Here is a 17,581-nt window from a genome sequence, read left to right on the forward strand (position 1 = left end):
GTGTTAACTTTCAATTATTTATTATTTACGTATACAATTTTCCTTATTAATTATTCATCATTAATTAGTCCGGTTTTCTAACTTTTAATTTATCCTTATTTAGAGATAAACTCAATAACTTTAAGAGAAAGATGTTTTACAGTTACTTTTAACAAAAGCCAACTAATTTTTTCGGCCACACGTACAAACCAAACAAAAAATATCTGGTAATATCAATCTGGTTATCCAAGTGTGTTACCGGAATTTTTATGCATTATCACGTCGATCTTGTCATATTAGGTTTTAAATATTATTGAATGCAACTATAGTTGGATATTTTGTATAATATCTACCTATAAGCAGAGATGCTTCAGCCATCTCAGATGAATAAAATAACTGATTTAATTTAATTATGTAACAAATACTTGATGATCATAATAAATATTGTCGATATACATGAAATCGATACATGAAATCGATAAAATGATAGTCGTTGAATTTCCGGATATGAGCGATATTAGTTGGTCAGTAATATAATTCTAAAAATGACTAATCTTATAACCTAGTTTTTTCCTTGAAAAACTTTCGAAATTCAAATTAATAAGTCACGTGAGGTGAAAAATTTTGTGTCGTAATCTTGAAAATAAATCAACAGCTAATAACGTAATTCTTTGAAAATGTGATAAGTTAGATTCTTTTAAGTGCATTTTTGCAAGATAGTAATATTTGAGTGTTAATTATCTGTACAATTAAAGAATCACATAATTCTTTTTTTTTATACAAGTATTTAGACAGTAAAAAAACAAACCTAATTTTTTATTAATTTATCTTTTTATATACCATATTTTGCGGTTATTAAGCACCCCAGAAATAAGCGCCTTCGACCAGAATTATGGCGATTTGGGCCGGAATTATGGGATCTTGGCCGGCATTAAGTGCAAAAAAGGGGGTTGCTTATATTTTGCAAAATATAGTAAGAATTCAGACCAGGGCTACAATTATTATCTCCTAGTATGCTAGTAGTTTGGAAAGTGAATCTGCATCTAATAACTGGGCGTCCTTAACGTACAGTAGAGGTGTACAATATTAACGTACAAACTGGCCTGAGTTTAGGAGTTATGCACTTGCACGTGATAGCGTTAACGTTAACTCCGGCCAGTTCGTACATTAATATCGTACACCCCCACTGTACATTAAGGAATCCCTAATAACTGTACCATTATATGAGTGATTACTCAGATATATTATTATTAAGGTTGCCTGCCTAAACCTCTCCAAAATTCTACGATTAGTTTCTCCAAGATTTTACTATAGTTTTATTATAGTTTTGGCAAAGTTTCAGCAGTTTTAGCATTTATAATAAGTTTTGTCAGGTTTCGCTTTTTTCCAGAGTTTCGCCAACTTTTTAATAAGACTTTTATATAGTTTCAGCAAAGTTTCACCATTTCAGCATTTTGCCAACTTGCCAAAACCTCCTAGTTTCTACAGCAACCTTAATTATTATAATAAACAATATCCAATTTACACAAAACTTTAAATTTTATTATATTTACCATATACATTAGAAAATAAACAACCCCCAAAAATAAGCAATATGGGCGGAATTATGTCATTTTTTGGCCTGCATTACTAAATCTTATCCTGCATTATATGCAAAAGTTGTTGCTTATTTTTAAATGAATATAGTACTTTATAAACAAATATTTTTATTAATAATAATGAAGCTAATTTTGCTAATTAGCAAAAAAATTATTAAATACAATTATTTTTACAATATTACATAAAATTTATATATTATCAATTTTTGGTTAGTCTAATTAAAATTATACTTAATTGAAATTTAATTTAAAAAAATATTTATAGCGAAAGTTAAAATTTTGACAAAAAATTCAAAAAATATATTATACGTTTCATTATAAACCATTCCTTTACAAAATCAAATTAAGCCTTGATTTAAAATACCTATCGATTAGCAGCATGTTTTATATTTATTTTATTAATAAAATTATAAACTTTTGTAATAAATAGGCTACTTACAAAAATCCAAATTAACCTGATTTAATACCTATCTGATTCTTGACATGTTTTATATTTATTTTATTAATAAAATTATAAACTTTTGTAATAAATAGGCTTAACCTTTTACTTAATTTTCATTATAAGTTTTTTTCTCTTTTTAAATAATTTTAAACTGTTAATATTATCTTACCAATAAGTTACAAATTTATTAACTAATTTCTTTATCTTTACATTACCTTAAAATTAAATTATTAACAAGATTTTTTTTTACTTCTACATTATAAAAATTTTTTTATAATTACAAAAATCTGATATTATTAAGAGAAATATTAAAAATACTTTTGATTCAACTATATATAAATAAATTACACATCAATTGTTTGTTAAGAGTTTCCAAAAAATTGATATATATACATCACTAAATGAAGTTATAAAAAGAGACAAAATAAAGTTATCAGCTTATATAAAAAATTAAAAATAATTAATTAATTTAAAAAAAATAAGCCATTATCATCTAAACAATTTAAGCAATTCAAATTAATTGCTATTACTAATAATAACTTATAATTATAATAAAAGCATCTTGCTTTTACCCATCAGTAAAATAAGAATTTTAAAAAATGTAATATTATTATTTAAACAATTCAAATAGTTCAGTTGACTATAATATTTGAAAAATACAAATACTATATACACTTACTATTACTAATAATAATAATTATAATAAAAGTATCTCACCTCTATCAGTAAAACAAGAGTTTTTACTTTCAAGCAACTGTTAAACTGCAATTGTCAAATATTTTTATACATTTGTGAAAAACAAATTATATAAAATTTTTACTAAAAATGAAAATATCATTTCTGTAAAGGTTACAGAATCTTTTATCAAAAAAAAAAAAACTTCCAATTAACTCTAATTTCAAAGATGCTGATCTTTTAAATATACTTAACTTTATTGTTAAACATATCAATATTTTTTTAAATAAATCAGTTTTCTATAATTTAAAATAATGATTTAAAAACCTATTAAACAATAAATATTTTGAAAAGTTAAGTATGGAATATTATTATCAAAGCTGTTTTATATTTTTTTTAGATTTTATAATATTAATAATATTAATTTTAACACTTTAGTAATAAATAAAGTAGATTTAAGACTAAGTAATAGAACAAATATGTAATCTTTATTTATTAATGTTACTTAGATATTTGTAAAAAAAATAGATTTTTTTAATAAAATTAACTTGTTTTACATTGTTTTTTCAATTTTATAGTATAATTTTTATGTTATTGGAGTAAATATAGTATTTACTATTTTTTTTGATTATTACATATAAATATTATATATTAAATTGCTAAAATAAATTAAATAAATCTCATTTTTGAAACAATAAATTTACAATTTTAACTAACTATACTTTGAAAAATTAAGTACCTTTTTTCTTTGCAAACTATCTGATAAATCTTGCATATACTGTATTTGCAATGGCAGAGTAATTGTGCCATTATAGCACTTTAACAAGTTTGACAATTGTAGTTCTCAGCAATTTTACTAATATATTCCTAACAATACAACATATAAAAGAAAGATATCATTAATTGTTTCATTGTAAACTCAAAAATAAACCTCCTAAATATTTAATTAATTAAAGTGAAATTCTAATTTATACATAACTTAATTAGTTAATAATACCATTTCTTCTGATTCTTAATAACTAATTGATAGATTTATACCTTCATAACTGTACTTTTAACTTATCTTTTTGTTGTTAAAAAAATGTAAATCCAAATGGCTTAATTTCTGAATTCAAAATTAGAATTTTATTAACTAAGTATAAAAATTTGGCCTTGTTACAGTATCATTTGTAATATGATTCAATCAAATATTATATTTTTTATATAAACTAATAAAAAATATGTATAATATATCAGTCTTCCAGCGCATAAAACTCTTCCGTCACTTAAACTTCTATCATCTAAATTAATACGACTAATCCATCATTATAAAGTAACCACATTCCACACAACATATAATATTGGCACATAATTTTAAATCATACATATGAAGAATATTCAAAAAATGTCCCTATAAGAAAAAAATAATAATGTTATTGTTGTTAACATAAAAAAAGAACCAAAAGAAACACCCGGTCTGAACGATCTGATCTAGAACCATTTTATCTTCCACCAGAGTGACGGTTGGCTTGCTTTACAGTTTTTGATCTGTGAAATAAAAATGAATGTGTTACGCGAAAAAAATTGGCGGTCACGTGTCGATCTGAGCATCCAGGGTGATCACCCTGGATTTTTGAACAGTACGCGCTTCATAAAATGCTAGATTAGGGGGTTAACAGACAATAGCCCTGTTCAGACTGAAAAAAATAATTAAATATGATCGAATTGATTGCGATGAACAGGGGCACAGGGCTAATGTTTCAGCTTCTATAGTTAGCCGTGTTCGTTTTCCTTTCTGGCTGCCAGATGGTGCCAATCCTAAGGTCCTTTGTTGGTCCACTAAAGTAAAATAAAATAAAAATAAATAGAGTAAAATAAAATAAATTATAAACTTGATTAAAGTACATGAAAATTTTTCATATAAAACAAAATTTTGAACTAAATGTATAATGTTAAAGAATATGTTTATATTTTATATGATAACAAAAAAGACAATTTATAAAAAGTAGATTTAAGTTCTTCGATTTCTTGAATTAAGATAATGACTCAGAAATTCAGCTAAAATTGCACTCACTAAAGTAAAAACCCCAGAAACAAAAGTAAGGAGTATGGCATTATCTCCATTTTCACCGCATTCTTTTAACAAAAGTCAAAACCATAAATAGTTAATTAAGATTTAGATTTCTACATATTTTAAGTAATAAAATACTAACTTTGACATTCTTTTCTACAATTGTCCACTTTAGATGCCTCGGTGAAAGTCATAAACACAATGAAAAGCAGCAATGTCTTGTTGGACATCATGTAAAATAAGATTTATGGTTTTCGCAAGAATTTAATTGGTTGATCAAAATATTGATTTATTTGGTCTAAATTTTGTGTGACTGTTTTGTGGTGAAAAGTAAATTTCGCAATTATATGAAGATAAGAGCTGGTATTTATATAAAAAAGTGTTATACTTTTTAGGGTTTATGATGATGACATACATTAACGAACCCATTGTTACTGGTATAAAACTAGGTATATTGAAGTAACGTTTTGATTTTGTAGTACAATCCTACTTGTTATGTTATAAATCCTTTGTTTCGGGATTTTTTTTTTTTCGAATAAGAATGTGCTTATTGTTTTTAAGCCTATATGGCTATATCTGGTAAGTATAAAAGATGTCTAGATATTCTAACTAGGGATATTATCAGGTTTCAGTAAACAGTTTTAACTGAGTTTGAGATTGAAATTGTGGAACAGAGTTTATGGTCATGTGATTTTTATTATTAATACTTTTGATGCATGTTAATTTAAGACATGCCAAATGAAGAAAATACATCTGAGCTAATTATACAAATGACACATCAAACTTTACAAGAATCTATTTTATTAGTCATGATATTATAATACAACTATAATACATATAAAAATAGTTTTAAAGTATTTATTAAAATCTGAGTATCCGAGTTTTATAGACGAGTTTGAACTGGATTCAAGTTGGTTTGGAACCTTTGAGCAATATAACATCCCTAATTCTAACCGAAACTTTAATTTTTTTTAAAGAATAATCTGCAAGAAATTTTTTGCTTCTATTTGCATTTCAACGTCATTCTTCCTTTAATAGTATAATACAAGTTGACTCTACGCTGCAATTTTGAATTACCCGCCTCGTGCGTGAATTAAAATATGCAACTACACGGGCGATCGGATTGGTTTGTTCCAGAGAAAATATCCGGCATCCGATATATCAAAAAATCTTTTTATATACGAAATTATTTTAGGATCCGGTGTATCAAGGTATACAGAAAATTAAAGCTATTATAGAAAGATTAAAATAAAAAAAGAATGGTAAATTGTATTTGTAAAGAATTTAAAATGATTGATTTAATTCTAAAATTAATCATCGGCTAGCAATAATATACGTTATGCCAATTTTGAAAGAATCAAATTCGACTTATAAAATATCGCGACTTTACTAATAAAAATCCGGTATATCCCGATGTTTTAATATAACAGAATTGGTTCCGGAAGAAAAATCTCGAAATGACACCAAATCCGGTTTATCCTGCCTTTTTTTTGTATTACCCAGACGCGTGATATTTCATATTTGAGACTTTTGTGTTCGCGTTTTTTGCACGGTAACTTCAAATAATTTGGAAAATTTAATTAAATACATGACGATGATACCGTAAAGTCTATTTGTACACGTTGCTGAATGGTATATTTCAAATCACTTGCTATTAAAAAATATTAACTAAAATGTCTAAAGTTCGAAACTAGTTAATGAAAATATTTTAACGTTAGTCATGTTGAAGGCGCAGTTTGATTATGTTGAATGGAATACAAAAAAAGGGAGTAAAAAGTCAAAAGAATAGATGATATTATTAAATTAATGCTTCATGTAATTTCAGATGTAATTTCAGAATCAAAACTTTTCTGGCTAAAAAAAGAACATATTAATATTATTGGACTTCATTTACTGGTAAATGCTCTTTATCACATGCTCCTATTATCACCAAATTAAACCTATTATATCAAATAAGAGACAATATTATTATTAGTCAAAGGGTTGATCATAAAACAGCAAAAGATATCAAAGCTAAGTTATTAACTCCGTATAATAATACTAGTGAATGCAAGTTTATGGACTATATTTCATTATATAGCTATAGCCAAAGGGATTTGTATATACTATTAGCCAGATATTACAAAACCTGAAAATAGCTTTAAACATTATTATCAATTAACTCTTTCTCATAATCTTTGGTTAAAAAATAGAAAGAATTTTAATTAATTTTGTAGGTAAACTAGTAAATATAACTTGAATAATGATAAAACAACTATATTAACATTTGTAATTGAAAATAATGCTGGATACTTATTAAATACAAAATGTGTTGAAAAATACTTATAAATACTAATTTAAAATATTAATAAGTATTTAATAAACAACTAAATTTAATATTATTTTTTTTTTTAGGTGATATTAAAATATTTATTTGTACTTTCATTTTTGTTATTTATACATAAATATTCTTAATATACAGTAGGATATACAATATTAACATACAAACTGGCCTGAGTTTAGGAGTTATGCATTTGCTTTTTTTTTTTTTAACTGTAATGCATTTTTATTAAGTTGTATATTAGTATTACGTATTAAACTGTAAACTAAAATAGAAGATACCTAGAGCCATCTGTGCAAACCACGTGATAACCTTATAATAGAGTTTTCTCTATACTAATAAAACAAAACAAGTTACGAAATACTAAAAATAAATACTTACTACCTGATCCTTCCATCTATTCTAAATAACTTCATTACTACAAAATAAACACCTATAAATAAAAAAATTTTCTAAGATATACAATATAAAGAATATCAAATTTGTACTAAAATTTTCTTTAAATTAATTGCTAAATCTAATCTATTTCTATGAACATCTCAGAATTTGGCATTCTATCTATAAAGTTAGTTAGTAATGACACTAATCTTCTAATCCAAAATTCCTTATAAAATTTAACGTCAAAACATTTTTTACGTGATAATTCACATGACTTTGACAGGTAAGAAAGAATTCTGAATCTTCATCCTAAGATCCCTTTCACTTTTCCTCTTTTTGCTAGCCGGCCAAAGATCCTTGAAAAAATCTTCTTTTCATTTTTCTGATTCTGGTTATCACCTTCTAACAGACATTTTATTGGAATAACATTTCCGCCACCTCTGGCTTTTTTGGATCACTACCATGATGCTGACAGTGGAAAACAACTTTTTGTTAAAAAATTTGAAAATTAATCTGATTCCCAGTCTTCCAGTTATTCAATCGTTTTGCGTAAAATCCCTTTTACCTTTCCTCTTTTACTAATCAATCAAAAATCCTTGAAAAAATCTTTTTTTTATTTTCTAAGCTTTGTTATTACCTTCTGACAGACATTTATTGGAGTAACACCTCCACCACCTCTGGCTTTTTTGAGTCACTACCATGATGCTGATGGCAGAAAATAACTTTTTGGTTGAAAAATTTGAAAATTAATTTGATTCCCAATCTTTCAATTATTCAATCGTCTTACATGATTAATTACTGCAGTTATGGCTAATCCCATCCTCAGATAAATTTATTGTCACAATTTTATCCTACAGTAAATTATATCATTTCTCTACAATCTAATTAGTTTTTTGCTGAATCTTCTGTTACTTCTTTTGAATTCCATCCACATGTTAAATTTTTGCTATATTGAAAAGAAAAATTTACGACAAAAAATTTTCAAGAGACTACTATATCCAAATTTTTCAAAGTAAATTTCACTATCTAAAGGTCAGTTTTTTGTAAATTTTTCCAAGTTTCTGTTATTGCCTACTGGCAAAATTTTATTTTGGAGCAACATCTCACCCTTCTTGGCATATTTTGGGTTGCTAATTTAAAGTTGACAGTAAGAAGTTATGCATTTACATGTGATAGCATTAATGTTAATTCTGACCAGTTTGTATGTTAATATTGTACATTTTTACTCAGTGATGTGATGAAATAGTGTCCCATAAAATTTTGATGTTCCATCCAAATTCAATTTCATTTGTCCTGTCCTGTTTTGTCTAAAATATTGTTCAATTTATTAATATTATCTATAAATCATATATCCTCTTATAATGAATTTATATTTCAGAAATCAACAACATTTTGTCCAAGTTTTAAATTATCCTGTTCCATCCTATCCAAATTAGTTAAAGCACTTTTAAACAAAATTCTGAAATTATTCTAAAATTTGGGCAGTATAATTATCAATTAGTGTATAGCTATGGCACATATTTAATGTAAATTAATAAAAATATTATTTGTAGTTATTTTATTAAAGTTCTTACAAAAAGTACAGCAGCTTTTTTCAATATTTCTCTAATTACATCAAGATGGTATGGTGATCAAGTGACACAATTTTCTGAAGATGAAATACGTACTTTACCATAAATTCAACTATGTAATGTTCAAAGTAAATCTATTCAAATACAGTCAACTCTCTTTATAGTCACACATTTGGGACAGTCCATATTTGGTGATTATAAAGAGATGTGACTATATAAAAAATTTCTTATATTAGTATATCATAATTCCGGCCAAAAATTAACATAATTTTAGCTAAAATTATACTCAAAACTTTATTGTATCGTAACTCCGCCAATATTAATCGTAGAGAGATGATCTTACCGCCATTCGATTCGTCTTGATGAGACGGTTCTAATGGTATAAAATACATCGAAATCCAATCACTAGATTAATTTCCGAAATTAAAAAATATTAATGGTTTTTGTGTAATAACTCTGCCAATATTGATCCTAGAGAGACAATCTTACTACCATTCGATTCGTCTTAATGCGACGAATCTAATGGTATAAAATACATCGAAATCCAATCACTAGATTAATTTCCGAAATTAAAAAAATATTAATGGTTTTTGTGTAATAACTCTGCCAATATTGATCCTAGAGAGACGATCTTACCACCATTCGATTCGTCTTGATGAGACGGTTCTAATGGTATAAAATACATCGAAATCCAATCACTAGATTAATTTCCGAAATTAAAAAATATTAATGGTTTTTGTGTAATAACTCTGCAAATATTGATCCTAGAGAGACAATCTTACTACCATTCGATTCGTCTTAATGCGACGAATCTAATGGTATAAAATACATCGAAATCCAATCACTAGATCATTTTCCGAAATTAAAAAATATTAAATGGTTTTTAAGTAGTAACTCCGTCAATATTGATCACAGAGAGATGAGCTTACCAACATTCGATTCGTCTTGATGAGGCGATTCCAACGAGCTATTAATCGTCTTTTTACAATCACTAGGTACTGAGAAATTTAGCAAAATGTTAAATGGCGCAGTAAACGTAAATCAAGAAATATAATAATGCCGATGCTTAACAATTTGTTGAATAACTCATCAGCCAGTGATCGCAAAAGGATAAAACTACCACCATTCGATTCATCTCAGTGAGACGATTCTAACAAGCTATGATACATCTTTGTACGATTATTAGATGCCAAGTTATTTAATATATTCTTTATATAACTGTGATTATAAACGGTTCTTTTTAATATAAGATTTTTGAGGATAGGTGTGATAGTGACTATAGATAGATTGTGACTATATAGGATAGTTTTTAATAATAAAGTGTTTTGAACATTCAACTGGTGTGACTATATAGTAGAATGTGACTATAACGGGAGTGACTATAGAGGGAGTTGACTGTAATTGGATTACATAGCTCATGGTACTACGAAAATGAAAATTAGTTCTCTTATAATCTTAAATTAGTAAAGTTATTACTTTAAGATAAGTTGGAATATTGTCTTACTTGCAACACTTCAAACAATAAACTCAAGTTCGCATTCATAGTATAAGACAAAATAGATTATGTGAAATCAAATATCTTAAAAAAATGCGCAGTCATTACTCATTGCCATAATAAATGCACTGCTGAGATAATAGCATCAGGAAATTTGTTTAGGCGTAATTTAGTGTAATATTTCGAAGGTGGTGTAAAATTTCGAAATATTACACTAAAAACGTAATATTACAAAAGTTTACGCTCTTAAATTTGAATAATTATAGTAATTTAAGAATATCTCGCTATCTACTGATCCAATCAAGACGATCTATAGCTCATTGGAATCAGCTCATCAAGACGAATCGAATGGTAGTAAAATCGTATCTTTACGTTCGATAGATGATTTTCTATTAATTTAAATCTTTACTGCATACTATAGAGCGTTCTATCAACTGTAGAAATGCGATTTTACTACCATTCGATCCGTCTTGATGAGCTGATTCCAATGAGCTATAGATCGTCTTGATTGGATCAGTAGATAGCGAGATATTCTTAAATTACTATAATTATTCAAATTTAAGAGCGTAAACTTTTGTAATATTACGTTTTTAGTGTAATATTTCGAAATTTTACACCACCTTCGAAATATTACACTAAATTACGCCTAAACAAATTTCCTGATGAGGACTATGCAAATCCTGAGGTAAATAAAATTTTAGTCATGACAAAAATTTTTTTAACTATATTAATACTTATATATCATGCCGAATTTCTTAACAAACAATTAGAAATTTAGGATAATACAGTTTATAAAGAGTTAGAAGGTGCTTTGCTAAGATAGAATTACTTTAAAAAATGGCATATATTTAGGTGATGGAAGCATGGATGTAAAGTTTATGATAAATGCAAAAGGTGTAAAAAAGTTGCAGAAGGAATATACTGTATAAGCAGGATCCAGACAATTATAATTAAGGTCATATTATTTTCTATGCTAAAAATTTACCCTTGTCATCTTGAACCTACTTTTAAAGCTTAGATACAAAACTTTGTAATAACAATTGCCTTCCTATTATCTATAATTTTGTTACTTAAAAAGTAATATTTAATAATAGCAATTTTTATTTTTTTGTATATTTCTATGTATACTGATAGTGAAAAAGCATATATTTTTTTGCCAAATTTTGCCTGTGTAATGATACTTATCTCAAATTCTAATCAGTAGATTTGCAAGATTTTGGTATCAAAAGATTCTTCTCTTCAAAAGAAACATTTTTTTCTATAGTAAAAAATAACATTAACTTAATAAAATTACATGTTAAAAGAAAAATAAAGTTTAAAACATAGTAAGATATGACCTCAATTATAATTATCTGGAGTTCTGTATAAGCAATGTGAATGTTCTTAGATAACTTGATCAATAAAGCAATGGCACAAATTTGCCAGACATTTATAATTTTTTTTTTGCATGGAGTGAGGTTGTGAAGTAAAGTATGCTATTATTTTTTTAATCAATCTTTATTGTAACTTGATACAGTAATTGTCCGGAGTGTAGCGAAGGACTATATAATTTTATGAAGGTTGATGACAATTAGTGTCACGTGGCTATTTCCGGTTGTCTGCACGTGTCATTTCTGATTGGTCCGCACAGAATGTGTATTGAAATTTCATGCTACATCAAAAATAAACAAGTAAAAAAGTTTATGATTACCTTTTTTTTTAGATTTCGGCTAGTAAATATATTTTTCTTTTAAACGACTTTCTTATTTTTTTCCTAGGGTTTCTGGATTTCTTGTACATACCGGACTGGTGAGTTATTTTTTATTTGTTTTGCTTTAAAGAAACGTTTTTAGCGTTTCATTTTTATTTTCTTTTATCTAGGAACACAGGTTTTTTGTACATGCCGGACTTTTAAAGGTAAATTGTGAGGGCTTTTCTTACTTGTTTAACCTTAAAGAAATGTTTCTAACGTTTCATTTTTCATTTTTATTTTTTTAGGGATGCCAGATTTTTTGTACAAATTAAATTTTTAAAGATATTTGGATTTTTGTACAAATCTTTCGCTTCAGACTTACAACGGTTTCCGTTTCCTAGTATTATACATATATTACAGGAGCAAGTAATAATTTATTCTTAAACTTTCTTGCACATTCTCAAAATTATGTATAGCCCTTTAATGATCTTTATATATGGATAGCGTTAAATTCTTTATTGTTAAATTAAGAGGATGCCGTTGATTAGATTTTTATGATACGTAATTTTTCTCCAAGTGTATTCCAAGATCGATTCTGCGAATATAAGCAAGAATTAAGGAAAAATCAAACAAAAATTCTAATAATATTAATAAATTTAAAACTGCTATTATTTGCATCATTAATATTTACAATCAAACGAACCTGTATATTCTGCAAAGTAAATAATTAAGTAAATTAGTTTGTTACTCAGCTAGCTTCTTGAAACATGTCATCATAATGTTAATCAATTTTCCTGCCTCTATAGATGTTCCAAAATAAAACGGACATATTATTCTTCTTGACATATATTGGCATTTTGATTTTTGCCAATAAAATCGTGATTGCCAGCAATCCGGTACATGTCAAATCACCGTATCAAACATCTGGCGCAGTAAATCAAATAACTCTCTGTGTCATGATTTACGTAAAACTATTAAGCAACAATTTTTTCAAATATTTGATGGACTGGAATATTACAAATAAAATATAATGGTAAGAAGGAAATAAATGGATTATTAATGTACTGTCTATTTTTTATCAAAAATTCTGAAAAATACTTAATTATTTTCCAGTACTATAGGTAGTGTTGATACATTGGCCGTTTGGCCAGAGTTGGCCATTGGTCATTTGGCCATTTAGTCATAACCAAAATGGCCAAAAAATTTTGGTTTGGCCAAATGCCAATACTGCTATAGGTTCGAAATTAATTCATCACAGAATAGTTTTCTTGCAGAACTTAACTTTTTACATGATCTATGTGAACAGAAGTGAAAAGGATGATATGGATATGCAAAAATATTATATGTATAGTTGAAATAGGTTGAAGTGTAAGAAACTTATAAATAGCGATATTAGCGATAGAAATAAATTAGTTATAGAGAGAGTAAAGAAATAACTTGATGCTGGAACTCGTATTAAATGGCCTAAGATCTGCGTATTTCCTTCCTCTTTGATAGTATTAATGTATTATACATTTCATCTGCTTTTCTAGTACTTTCTATTTCGTTATGTAAAATAATAAATTTCATCTACGATTAGCTTGTAAGTCCAGAACTGAAAATGCACAGATAAAAAAAATACAGTCTAACCTCGATATACTGATATTTGATATACCAATATATTATTAAAAACTTGATATACCGATAAAATTTTATTTCCCACTATATGTGAGGACATATAAATATCAGTATAACTTTGATATAACGATATTTTCTAAAAATTTTATATATGTCCTGACATATCGTTTTATAAAGGTTTGACTGCATTCATAACTCTTAAAATTGCATAATGTTTCATTTCAAATGGATAATAATCTCTTAATCTTACTAGAGAAAAAAATATGTTACAAACACTAACAGAGGCATGATCACCAAGAGATAACTTGAATATCCACTGACTCGTAACTTCACTGCCAATACCTGGCCGCATAAAGTCATGATATCTCTTACGTATTTAAAGATACAAAAGAAGCACTTCACCAGGCCTCTGCTTACTTATAAGATAGGTCACCCCCAGGCCTAAGTTAAAAATCATATATAAAATTCTTTGCAGATCCTACTATAAAAGGAAATTTTATGTTACATTGTTATGATTTTTTTCCTTTTTAGCTAATTAATCAATAGAATTTAAGAAAAAAGTAAGGTAAAAACTATTAGTAAAGGGCTAATTTTTTATGGTGACTTCCTGTGATAAATAAAAAAATTTTTAATTTATATGGGGTATTCATGTACGTATCACATGACTTTATTAAAAGTTATGTAAAAAAAAAAAAATTTTAATAAATATAATTTTAAAAGAAATATACAATATATGTATTTTTGTCTATTTTGCAAGTTTACTTAAAGCATTAAAGTTGATTTTGAATGTCAATTTTAATTTATTTAACAAATTCTTTTTTTTCCTATTTTTGTTAAATTTAATTCTGTCCAACATTAAATGATCAGTATAGAAATTTTACTTTTTGGAAACCGTGTTTGAACACCTCATATACAAATAGAATCACCTAAATTTAATACTAAAAGAATTTTTAGTAATATTAATTATTTGAATCTGCAATTTAATAAAGTTACTGATTATTTGATTCTACTTTATAATAAGCTTTTAGAATTTTATTAATATTGTACCAAATTGAAAAGTAATAAAAATATCAACTGGAAAATGTTTAATATACCATAATTATAGTTCTTTTCATAATATTTGTAAGCATAATTATGCAGCAAAATTTTATTAACAATCACAAATAAATAATTTATCATATCAACAACAAGTAAAAGCAGATTAGTAAATTATTTCAAAAATAAGTATAGAATACTTCTGGAAAAAATGAATTAATTTACAATGGCAATGTAGAAACAGCATTTGAAGAGTAATAAATATATTTGAGATTCAAGGTAAATTGCTTCTTAGTTATTTCTTAATAGTAAAATTACTTTATTATTGTAAAAAGGTGGAGTAATCTTTCAAGCTGATAGAATATAATCAGATATTAATAATGATTCTTTATGTCAAAAACAAGCTTTGGAGCACCACCTAAACCTATAGCAAAGCCATGAAACCCTTCAAGAATTCTTCAAGCAGTCCAACAAAATTCTTAATTTGCACCTGAAAAACGAATAAGAAAAAATATTTAAGTTGCTAAAGTATAATTTAGTAAATATTATTTATTTATTGTAATTACTGCTAATTTACATTGATTTAGGAACAAACTAAAGAACAGCATATTAATCCTACCGAATATTATCAAATGAAATTTATTCTAATATGATAGATTTTCTCATGCAAGGATTGCAAAATCTTCTTACATTATCATTTACTCGAATCTCAGTATATATTCGAATTTCATGACAGATTCGAAACTCAAAATTCTATATTCAAATACCCAAATTTACATGATTCATAAACGAACATTCAAAATCCTAATTTCAAACGGAAGAGTCGGTAATAAAAAACTATATATTAGATATTAAACCTTTATTGATTAATGTTAATATACATATATATTTATATATATTTATTTATTTTCTAAACTATTAAATTAAATATCATGAGTTTATAAATTATGCAATATAAACTCTAAATAATCCATAGCCATAATATACACTCAAGTTAATCTTCTTCGTTCCCTTGAATTTTCTTTTTTAATAATTTGAAATACTTCATAATCAATTACTTTAAAATTACCTATAATAATATTATATTCATAAAAACTAGTAGTATTAAAAAAACTGGAAATATTCTTATTACAATGACTAGAAATTAGTAAATCAGGTGCGCCAAAATTCACTGTACACGATGCCTCTTGAAAAATAGCTTTAGAAGCATAATAAGGTAGAACTCTACTAATTTTAGCATTATTTAAATCTTTATTTTCAATGCTGAAAAGAAAAGCATCGGGTGCTGCAGAATATTGTCCACCAGAATCAAACCAACCTATAGGATTATATCCTCCAACTAAACGTTCATTTTTCCCAGCAATTTTTGCAACAATTATACAAGCACCTTGATCATTACATCTTCGATGAAAAGCCATAGCATCATAACTATCTCTACTTGCTCTATATAATAATTTCCAATTATATGATAATGGTTTATTCGTATTATTTGTTGTCAGTCTATCACCTTTTTTAATCCATGTTTCTAAAAGTAAGCAACAATCATTTGTTATTAATAATGAATCAACATCTAAATGAGGTCCAGATCTTGAAGGTAGTAAAAGGGATTTCGGTTGGTAATCTGACGACATAAAATATGCTACTATATCCTGTTTTAATTGTTTGTTTAAAATCTTTTTATAAGGAAAAACATTTTTATAAATATCATCCGAAGACATTTGAAAATATCTAATTAATGGGAGGCAATCATGTAAAGTTTTTTCTAAAGCATTAAATTCCGTTATAGTCCAATTTGATAATTCAGAAAATTTCACATTAGAAAGAAGAGGTGTATGAGCAACTCCCCATTTAATTAAATGTTGCCAAATTTTAACTTCTTCAATTCCCAGATCATCCCTTTTCAATAATTCTACAAGAATATGTTTTTCCAATGTAACAAAATTTGATGAATCAAATAATATTTCGGGATTATTACATACTCTTTCCACACTATAATCTCGTAATTTTTTAAATATTGTTACATCATGTCCAAATACAATATGAAGTACTTGAACTATATTTTGTTGAATTTGTGTATATTCATGTTCAATAAGATATTCTTGAATTTGATCTTTTAACTCATCAAGAATTAATTCATCCGCTGCTATTAATAAGTCAAATATCTCTCTTAATTCTTGTTCATGAAAATTGATCACTCCAGTATATAAATATCTTTTTTTGAAAAAAGAAATATTATATTTTTATTTCTTTGTTTTTTTTTTTAAAAAAAAAATTATTTATTTATTTATTTATTTTTTTTTACGAAAAAAAAATCATCACTTACTTTAAGATAAATTGAAAGACTTTTGGAGAAATATTAGGTTTTTTAAAAATAATTTTACCATCATGTTGTTTAATAGTCCAATGATTATTTAAAGCAGATTTAAAATAAGAGGATCTCGTACTTAATATTAAAGAATGAGCTTTAAACTCTTTTTTATTTTCTTCTCCTCCTACATGTATAACCATATCATAATTTTCTTCTTTTTCTAATAATTGTCCTAAGTCTTCCGACAATCTATCAAATAGTTTCATTGAAGTCATATTGTATGACTGACTTTCTTTCACGAAGATATACAGTAATATGTATATTTCTCAAATTTCTCAAACAGTTTTCTTTTTTCTAAAAGGAACTCCCCTATTTACACTTACAATTGTTACACAAGCAGTATGGACTGGCATGCAAATAGTGTGCATACAATGTTTATCT

General features: G+C 26.3%; 1 protein-coding gene across 1 annotated transcript; it reads right to left on the reverse strand.

The window, feature by feature from the left end:
* Window positions 1-15,656: 15,656 nt before the first annotated feature.
* OCT59_008893 (uncharacterized protein) lies at window positions 15,657-17,480 on the reverse strand. The gene is made up of 2 exons (XM_025323834.2): window positions 17,156-17,480; window positions 15,657-17,043 (listed from the first exon to the last, which is right to left on the reverse strand). Exons 1-2 carry the CDS (start codon window positions 17,413-17,415, stop codon window positions 15,822-15,824), a joined length of 1,482 nt encoding a protein of 493 aa, XP_025189438.1. The 5' UTR covers window positions 17,416-17,480; the 3' UTR covers window positions 15,657-15,821.
* Between the last annotated feature and the right edge of the window lie 101 nt (window positions 17,481-17,581).

The sequence above is a fragment of the Rhizophagus irregularis genome, chromosome 17 (assembly GCF_026210795.1).
Source record: "Rhizophagus irregularis chromosome 17, complete sequence".
NCBI classification, from domain to species: domain Eukaryota; kingdom Fungi; phylum Glomeromycota; class Glomeromycetes; order Glomerales; family Glomeraceae; genus Rhizophagus; species Rhizophagus irregularis.

What these genes read in the sequence shown, in the direction of transcription:
- OCT59_008893 (XM_025323834.2), bottom strand. Translation starts at nt 17,415, where the DNA reads ATGACTTCAATGAAACTATTTGATAGATTGTCGGAAGACTTAGGACAA. An exon ending in GTCTTTCAATTTATCTTAAA is followed by an intron (nt 17,044 to 17,155) that starts GTAAGTGATGAT and finishes TTTCAAAAAAAG; the next exon opens with ATATTTATATACTGGAGTGA.